The sequence below is a fragment of the Thunnus albacares genome, chromosome 6, assembly GCF_914725855.1.
Source record: "Thunnus albacares chromosome 6, fThuAlb1.1, whole genome shotgun sequence".
Taxonomy (NCBI): Eukaryota; Metazoa; Chordata; class Actinopteri; order Scombriformes; family Scombridae; genus Thunnus; species Thunnus albacares.
This window is the reverse complement of record NC_058111.1, coordinates 2,144,316-2,153,617: the sequence shown is the minus strand read 5'-3', so window position 1 is coordinate 2,153,617 and position 9,302 is coordinate 2,144,316. Positions and strand designations below refer to the sequence as shown.

Here is a 9,302-nt window from a genome sequence, read left to right as displayed (position 1 = left end):
TGCATCATGAACATGGTGCATTTATGCAACAGCACTTACAGCAGATATCCACTTGATATGACTAACTCAGACTGCTGAAGCTTCATATAAGCTTCACATCAACTTTTAAATGACTGTGTGGACACACTGTGGATTTTGGCCTCCATCACTTCCATTGAAAGCACATTTGAAGGGGATCTTTTAATATCCAGTATGAACAGGAGGAATGATTACAGCGAGGAAAACCTCTTTCACTGTTCATATGGACACCTGACTGCTGAAAGACATGCTTGAATAAGGTCACCTGGACTTGCTTTAGATTTAATCCAAAAGGCTTCTTCCTGTCTTACATGTGTAACGATAAAGTCAGCTGATGGTTCAGTAGGATACACAGTTAATGTGTCAAACTATATTTAACACTATAAAGATGATATAATTGTGTTCACCCTTCCTAGAACCTCCACAAACATGGGTGACCTGGTAGGAGAAGGAGTGACCTCAGTCACCAACCAGACCAACAATGATGATAATATGACTCACTGTGATCAGGTTGACACATCAGCCCACCTCTTCTTCATGCTGGTCTACAGTCTGGTGTTTCTGGTGAGTGTCCAATATTCACATTACAGTCACATTTCCTCCTCCTCTGTATGCTAATCAGCACACATGTTAATCTCTTAAAAACCTGTCCTGAGTTCCTCTTGTTTCCTCTCCAGGTGGGTTTGGTCCTCAACAGCTTCACCATGAAGGTTTACTTCTGCTCAGCTCAGCAGCAGGTATCCAGGATCATGATGGTCTACCTGAAGAACCTGGCAGTCTCCGACTTCCTGCTCTGCCTTGACCTCCCCTTCCGCATCATCAGCTACACCAGCAACTCAGCCACTTTCCGCCTGATCTACTGCACCTTTGGAGCTTCCACCTTTTACCTCAACATGTACGTCAGCATCCTGTTCATGGGCTACATCGCTGCTAACAGGTAGATCCCCCACCCTAGACTCCAACAAACCATGCAGTTTATCAGCACAGTTAATACTTTTTATAAATATTTTATTGCTTCATTGTCTGTTTTTATATTCCTGCACATTATCTTTATACTGACTCTACAGAGCAACAGCAGTAACTACAGCTGTAAGTTCTTACAGTCAAATAAAAAACTGACTTCAAATTCAGAAAATACAGATGAAAACTGAATTTAAGCTGAAATTTACAATTTCAAACAACAACCTGTGCAGTTCAATAAATTAACAGATCTGAATCCACTGAATGAAGACCAGGGGTTTATACAACATGCAAAATTTAGTCAAGATAACTTTTGTTTGCGTTAGAAGAGCTATTTGCATTTGCTAACTTAACCTAAACTATGAATGCAGCCCTTTCACTCATATTCTTAATTTGAAACAAGTTACATTTTACAATATACAAATTCAAGTGAGTTTATCTTCCCATATGCACAGACATAGAATACAAGCACATTGGAACTCCTGCAAGCTGAAATGTTCATGAGCTTTCTCCATGTCCTCGTGTCATTGCAGGAGTAAAGAGCTGGTCCTCTCCTCTAGAACTAATATTAGAATCTTCATTCCTCATGAAATCTGTGATTTGATGATTTGTATCACTGTTAATCAGTGAAATAATCTGCTGACGCCTGCCTCTCTTCTCTGCAGGTATCTGAAGATCATCCATCCTTTAGGAAATCACATCCTTCAGACAGTGCAGGCTGCCCGCATCATCTCCACGGTAACCTGGGTTTTCCTGCTGGCCATAGTGATCACCTACGTCACCTTGTCACTACTCACACAGGAAACTCTGACCGATGTCCCTGACACCTGTGATGCCTTGAGCGCCCAGGTCATTGTGTTCTACAAAATAATCCACACCTGCTCCACAGCCGTCTTCCTGTTCGTCTTCGTCTCCCTGGTCTTCTTCTACTACAGCGCCTCCCGCAGTGTGTTGCTGGCACAGCAGAGGCAGCCGGCATCCTCCAGCTGCAAGAAGCTGATGAAGTCACGCAAGAAAATGTTGGTGCTGGTCAGCGTCTTCTGCATTTGTTTTGTGCCGTACCACCTGGTTCGCCTTCCCTACACCTTCCTGAGGAGGTGGTGCTCTTTGAGCCTGATGTTGTACTACCTGAAGGAGACGACCGTCCTGTTGTCAGCTCTCAACATCTGCCTGGATCCACTAATCTACTTCATCTTTTGTGAGGCGTTCCGGGCTCAGCTGAGCCGTCCACATAGCAAGAAGGCAAGGAGGCGCAGTGAAGGGCAGCCGAGAGCCACAAACAGTGAGGCATCACTCAGCACTTCAACAAGACAAACTGATGGGCTGTAACTTAAAGGATCATTCTGGTGATTTTCTATATTTTTCTTCTTGAGAGCAGGAAAAAAGTGTTGCACACACACTCTGGCTCCATTTGTATTTCTCTTTTATTCGAATGACGTTTCGGCCCTCAGGTCTTCTTCAAATTCAACAATCATATTAGGACACAGGCACGGGTATGTTATATAGGCCTTCAGGGATACAGTCGTTGTTAAAGTAGCTCGTGCTGGTAGTGATTGAAGAGGAGGTAAATATGAATGTACCAGGTTTTTACCTCTTTTATATACCATGAGAGGTCGTTCTTTGAATGCACCATTGAGTTGAAAATCAGATTCAAGTATATGCCAGTGTTTTGTTATTATTCCCTTTATCTGTTCTGCACTCTCAGAATACTCTGCTCTAAATATTATATAGTCATTTGATTTCACTGTAGGTTTATTTTAAAAGATCAGACCTAGATCTGTCTTTTATTATAGTGGCTGCATCATTTAGGACAGATTTTTTTGTATCCTCTTTCTTAAAAATTGTTGTGTCATTTGTCATTTCATTCATGTTCCTGTCAAAATGATCAATTTTTGGCAAATTCGCTTCAATCAGCAAAACTGACTAAAAGGGAGAATTTTTTTTAAAAGTAAGGGATGATCAGAGCAGGTCCAGGGTCTTTCTCTTCTTCCCGTGTCATGTATAGCTTTTCCTCTGCCTTGACTCCTTCTTCTGACTGTCATGCCTGGTTCGTCTATGGTTTGTTTGGATAAAAAACTGGAATTTGAGGCTGTTCAGCTGGTCAGTTTTTTTACGTCCTGCAGGCCGTCTTCTGGGGCTCTGTTCAGGGTTCCTCCAGTAATAGATGTTGCCCTCACTCGCATCCTTCTTGTCTCTGTTGAATTTTTTCATTTCCATTTCTTTGATCTCTCTAGAGAGCACGTCATTGAATTTTCCTTCATTTCTGATTGCTTGGGATAAAGATAGAAAGAAAGTTTTTTCTTATCAATTGACCATTAACCCTCATTCTCTAACTTGTATTTGGGCTCATTTGAAGATAAGTTTGTTTATTCTAATCATGGCTTCAAGGAGAATATATTCTTATAGAAGAGGTATTTGGATGATGTGTTTTGTTTGTTTAAAGGGTCCAAGATGCATCTAGAGTCATTTTTTACATACCTCAGCTCATGTTCTGAATTGAAGTCATTTACTATGAATTATGACAACAAACGCATCTGTTTTCTGGGCAGGTAGAGTACAGGCACACTGTGGGTTTATGAGAAAACAGCTGAGACTGAACCAGACAGGAAATGTTTGAGAACAGGAAGTAAAAGAGGCCAAAAAGCATCAGATGGTAAACATAAATAATCAGTAGCTGCAGTGTTTTAATCTGTTATCAGTAAAGTTTGTCTGATCCTCACAGTTCTTCAAGTTTGTTGTTGATCTGAATCTTGTGCTATTTTGGCTCAATAAAAGCATCGCCGTCTCACCCTTTGAGCTGTATAATGATGTCATCAGTAAGATTAAATATGTCTGGTCTGTTTCCTCTCCTGTTCTGGTGAACATGAACCAATTTTACTGTCCAAATTTAGCCTTCAGAGTTTCATTTCTTCATCAAGCAGGAAGAACAAAATGTCTAGATCATAGGTGACAACTTCACACTTTAGCAACGTGTTAAAATACTGAATAACTCTCTCAATCATGAACCAAATTTAGAGCAAACTGGATCCATAAACTTGTGTATTTGAAGAGGAAACACTTTTAAAATAAGAAATAATCAACACTGATCAATCTACACAAAGATGTGGTTAAAGTATTGCAGTAAAAGTACATAAGTATTATGAGCTTGATGTAGTTAAAGTATTGCAGTAAAAGTACATAAGTATTATGAGCTTGATGTTATTATTATTAATAGTGAAGCATCAGTGTTAAAGCAGCATGTTACTGTTGTAGCTGCTGGAGGTGGAGCTAGTTTACACTACTTTATATACAGTTAGCTAGTTTAGTCCAGTGGTTCCCAACCTAGGGGTCGGGGCCCCTCCAAAGGGTCAGCAGATAAATCTGAGGGGTGGTGAGATGATTAATGGGAGAGGAAAGAAGAAAAAACAAAGTTCTGATACACAAATCTGTTTTCAGTTTTTGGACTTTTTCTCTAATCTTTGATTTTTGCTGAAATATTGGATCATTTGAACATTTATTGAAATGAAAGCATGTGAGAAGTTTAGAGGGAAAAATCACTATTTGGTGGAGCTGTTAACAACTCATAGACATGTGAAATGTGACCCCGACTACACACTGCTTTTTGTAAGACGTCAAAAGCCAAAAAGGTTGGAAACCACTGGTTTCATCTTTAACAATGTGTTGTATTTTAAAAACTTGTTATATTATCCATTGTGTCAAATCTTCATCTGAAAAGTAACTAAAGCTGTCAAATAAATGTAGTGGAGTAGAAAGTACAATAATCTTGAGAATGAAGTCAGCTTCTCAACCTCCACTGAGAGACAGAGCTAACAGCTACCTGACTTCCCATCTCTCTGACACAGACACCGAAGAGACATGTAGTTTATCCTCTAGAAGATATTCTGCCCAGTGTTTTTCTCAGCCACCGATGCATGACGCATTCATCCATGCTCATCCTTCCAAAGGGGGGACTAGAACATACCATAACTGGTTGGAAAGGTTGGAAACCACTGGTTTCATCTTTAACAATGTGTTGTATTTTAAAAGCTTGTTATATTATCCATTGTGTCAAATCTTCATCTGAAAAGCAACTAAAGCTGTCAAATAAATGTAGTGGAGTAGAAAGTACAATATTTCCCTCTGAAATATAGTGGAGTGGAAGTATAAAGTAGCATCACATGGAAATACTCAAGTAAAGTACAAGTATATCAGGACACATTTAAATATAAGAGTCACACCACCCTCTCCTGGTGTCACACGGTGCTGCACCAACACTGATTCATAGATGACAAACCCACCTATAATCAATTTAACTTCCACTCTGACTGGACTAATCATGGCTAATAACTACATTTAGACTAATTAGATAATAATTAGCACCATACTGATAAAAAACCAACGGAGATCTTGGATCTGACAGTGATGTGAAACAAAATAGGTGCTCTTGATGCACAGGTAGGCAGCCAAATAAAGTAATGTGGTAGTTTGACCCTGAGGGAGACCAGTGTTCCACTAAAATAAAGACTTATTAACTTTTGCACGCTGACAAAGATATGAATGTGTCTGAACATCTTTAAAATATAAATTAAAGGAAAAACCTGAATAAATGAGTGGAGAAACAAATGCAGGTGCACTGTGTGGTACAATCAAGCAGTTAACATCCAATCATGCTCTGTAGCTTGTGCACAAATGTTGAGCAGGCCCAGCTGATTCTGATTTTGTATCAAGATGGCGAGAGGAAAAGATCTAAGTGACTTTGAAAGAGGGTTCATTGTTGAGGCACAGATGGCAAGAGCTTCAGTCACAATTTCAACAGTTTCAATAAGAACAGTGAATAAAGTGACATCTGCATTTAGATCTAAGGGTATGACATCAGGAAATAAGGGAGGAAACTGTGGTTGACAGTTTACATTTGATGCTGGTGCATTAGTGTGATATGCAAGGACAAACAGAAGGTGACTGAGAATGTCAATGCAAGAAAAGAAGAATGCACATTTGAGAGTTCAGTAGTGCAGAAACCACAGGCACTGGTCTACAGAGAGGTGGTAAACCGTTTAGATCTTGGTCATCTTTAACTACATCTTTTAACTGGATGAAGGATTTTAGTCATCAAACGTCTGGATCTTAAGTTATCAGAGAAACAAGCAAATGTCAGCAGCAGCTCAGCTAGCAGCCCCTACCAGATGTCCGGTGCCCGCTGAACAATGTCAGACAAACACAAATTTTTAACGTGAAACTGCTTTATTCAGTGTTTTCACCTGTTTTAATCAGCGGGTCTGTTTGTTTTGGAGAGGAGGAGACCTCTGCGGATAAATTGGCTCCTGGTAAAAACATCCTCAACCATGAACACTGGAGTAATCCTAACCTGAAGAAACTGGTTGTTTAACAATGAAGACAACAACTCCCATGATCCCACACTACTTCACACCATCATCACACTCTGTCTTTTTTATTGTTTTGATTGAGACCCCTAGCACCTGAAATTACATATTGTGCATTTAAATGGATCTCTGTTTATGACATGATTCTAGTGTTATAGTTCGTATGTGTCTGCAGGTGGATTTTGATGGGCCAGTCTGAGTCTAAAGACCCAGCTGATTTTTATTCCCACTCCACCACTGACCACAGCCGAGCTAATTTGATGCTTAGTGACACAGCAACAACCCCAGTAAAACCTTACTCTATTTCTTTTGTGGTCTTCCAACAAACAATGAACAAAAAACAGGAAACGAAATAGCATCTGAACAGCAGTGTGTGTCTTTTCTGAGCCATTATACAGTAACCACAGATTCACATTCACAGAATCTTCCTGTCCTGTGAACGCTGCACAGAAGGAGGCATTAAAGCAAACAGTTTGTATCGGAGATCTCCACTGACAGACAGACAGGTGAGTGCTGCAAATATCTCATCTTCAGTTCTTTGTGCTTCTACTATTTAGGGCACTATTGTATTTCGTGTGTTTGTTTATTTGTTTGTTTGTTTCTTTATTATTACGGGACATCAGACCTAAATTTGACCCCCTAAACATCAAAAACTCACCAAATTTGGCACGCACATCAGGTCTGGTGAAATATTTGATAAAATGTAAAAATTAACCCCAAAAGTGCCAAAATGTGCTCTCTAGCGCCACCTATGTAATTAAAATGGCCACCATGGCCCATAGGAATGTCATAGAGAGATCAAACCAAAACCAAGTTATTTGTCTCATCAAGACCTACAAATCATATGCTGACACCCCTGACCTAAATCCAACAGGAAGTCCACAATTAGCCTTTCAAAATGAGACTTTTTCTCAATTTTAGCTCCCAAACAAACGTTATCTCCTCCGAGGGCGTTAATGTTATTGGCTTCAAACTTTAATACATGACTTATGACACTATGCTGAAAAAAGTAGATAAAAACTCGAACGGTTTGGATTTTATAAGCCATGAAAGTTGCAGTGCCACATCACCATTGTGTCAAACAGAGGCTTCTCGTGTCTAAACTATAAGTCTGACCACTTTCAAACCTGAATTAATGGATTCACCATGAAATTTCCTACTAAAGTATGATGAATGTAAGATTTTGCCAAAGTCATGGGATTTATGAGGAGATTTCACAAGAAGCGTACTCCAAAATCCTCCTCTCCGACTGCTCCTGGTGATGTCACTCCCTCAGTGCTGTGAAACATTCCGCAATACACACTCATTTGTCCTGCAAACATTGAATAAAAGGCTGTGGCAAGTTATGACCTGAGGAAGACTTTAAGTGACAGCTAGTATGCTAGTGTTAATAAGTTTAGCCAGTTAGCTTGATAAGTTACTAATATTATTTATTAAAGAAACATCAGACCGCCCAGCTGCTCCTATTTACTGCTAGTAAATACGTTACCAGTAACCCGCTGTCTACTGACTAAGTTAGTGTTGGTGTGAAGAAAGGCCTAATATCTCTTTACCAGGTGTGTGCACTAGCTCACTCATTATATAGATCAGTGGTTAAACCGCACTGTCACGCTGGAGCTATTGCATGACGTAGGGCTAGGTAGAGAGAGCGCGATGAAAACTGGAGGAAACTCGGATCATGTCAACACTAACACACCTCAGAAGCGCTGTGTGTAAGCATTTTGGATTTTACTCTATCAATGGCAAAATTATTGATAAAGATAAGGCTGTTTGCCGACTTCGTATGAATCAACTACTTTACAGTAACGTTACCACAACAACAAATGGAGTCACCTGTTAGCTTCTCACCCAAGCGAGGCTAAAGAATCAGAGCACCAGCAGCTACACAACCTCGCCCAACTTCCTATTTTTTGCCTATAAATTCTAATGTTCTATATAATTTGAACGAATTCCATAGCACTGTGAATTCATTCAAAGTGACAGCCGTAGCGCATATGCTGCACGGGAGATGGACCTGCTTTTCTGCTGCTCTGTTCATTTAAGCTTCAAGTCTATTTTTTTCCAACACTGCATCAGTGCCATTCCTAGTTGTAGAGACTAACTAACATGTGCAGTTTTCTCATGACATGGCTTGCCATTGTACCCTTTTCTCTCGTGTTTTAAGTGCTTCTTTCATGGTGACTGACTTGTGACTTAATTGACTTTTCTTGCTTGACGTTTAGCATTGACTTGACTTGGCTTACTTGAGTCTAAGTTACAGTGAGAGTCACAGTGATTTAAGACTTGCTTGAGCCTTTAAGGTTAAGACTTGAGACTTGCTTGTGACTTGCACATGTGTAACTTACTCCCACTTCTGATATTTGTGAACATGAACTACTTTCTCCCAAAGCCACAAACCAGAGACTCAAATTTGTGATGCCATCCAGAATAAAGTCTGGAGCTGCTTCATATACAATGAATGTGAATCTAATTTTGTAGTAAGTTTAATACCCAAATAAGCTTTATACTATAGTAAACTTTCATATCTGAAACATAAAATGTACCTGTATACTAGGCTTGGGCGATGTCTACAGAATTACTTTGTAAAGCAAGCAGTAAAAAGTAATTTTATGATATATTCTGGTTATTAAACATCTTGAAATCTCATACATCTCAAATGGGGATTTGTATTGAATGGATTGCACAATATTGTAAAATGTCAGTAGAAAAATGTATATATTTATTCAGTGTCAAAGTTGATATAAACGTACTTTTACATAGACCTTCTGGTTTTTGTACATTCAGAACTCCATATATTAATGTGAAATGTCTGTAGATATATTGGGGAGTTGCTTGCAATTACTGTCACATAATGTTTATATAAAGTAAACCCTATACATGAATGGGAAAAGCCTGAAAATATATTTGAGAGCTGCTTGTAATTACTGTTAAATAATGTTTATATAAAGTTAACCTCATACATTA

At 39.3% G+C, this 9,302-nt stretch overlaps 1 protein-coding gene across 1 annotated transcript; it reads left to right on the top strand.

Annotated features, from left to right (window-relative positions):
- The first annotated feature begins 438 nt into the window (after positions 1 to 438).
- Positions 439 to 2,372, top strand: LOC122984570 (P2Y purinoceptor 14-like). Its single transcript, XM_044355109.1, has 3 exons — positions 439 to 582; positions 696 to 955; positions 1,644 to 2,372. The coding sequence occupies exons 1-3, from the start codon at positions 448 to 450 to the stop codon at positions 2,305 to 2,307; spliced, it is 1,059 nt and encodes a 352-aa protein (XP_044211044.1). The 5' UTR covers positions 439 to 447; the 3' UTR covers positions 2,308 to 2,372.
- Positions 2,373 to 9,302: the final 6,930 nt, after the last annotated feature.

Coding starts and splice junctions, on each gene's coding strand:
- LOC122984570 (XM_044355109.1), top strand. CDS start 448: ATGGGTGACCTGGTAGGAGAAGGAGTGACCTCAGTCACCAACCAGACC. Junction 583..695: donor TCTACAGTCTGGTGTTTCTG/GTGAGTGTCCAA, acceptor TTTCCTCTCCAG/GTGGGTTTGGTCCTCAACAG. Junction 956..1,643: donor GGCTACATCGCTGCTAACAG/GTAGATCCCCCA, acceptor TCTTCTCTGCAG/GTATCTGAAGATCATCCATC.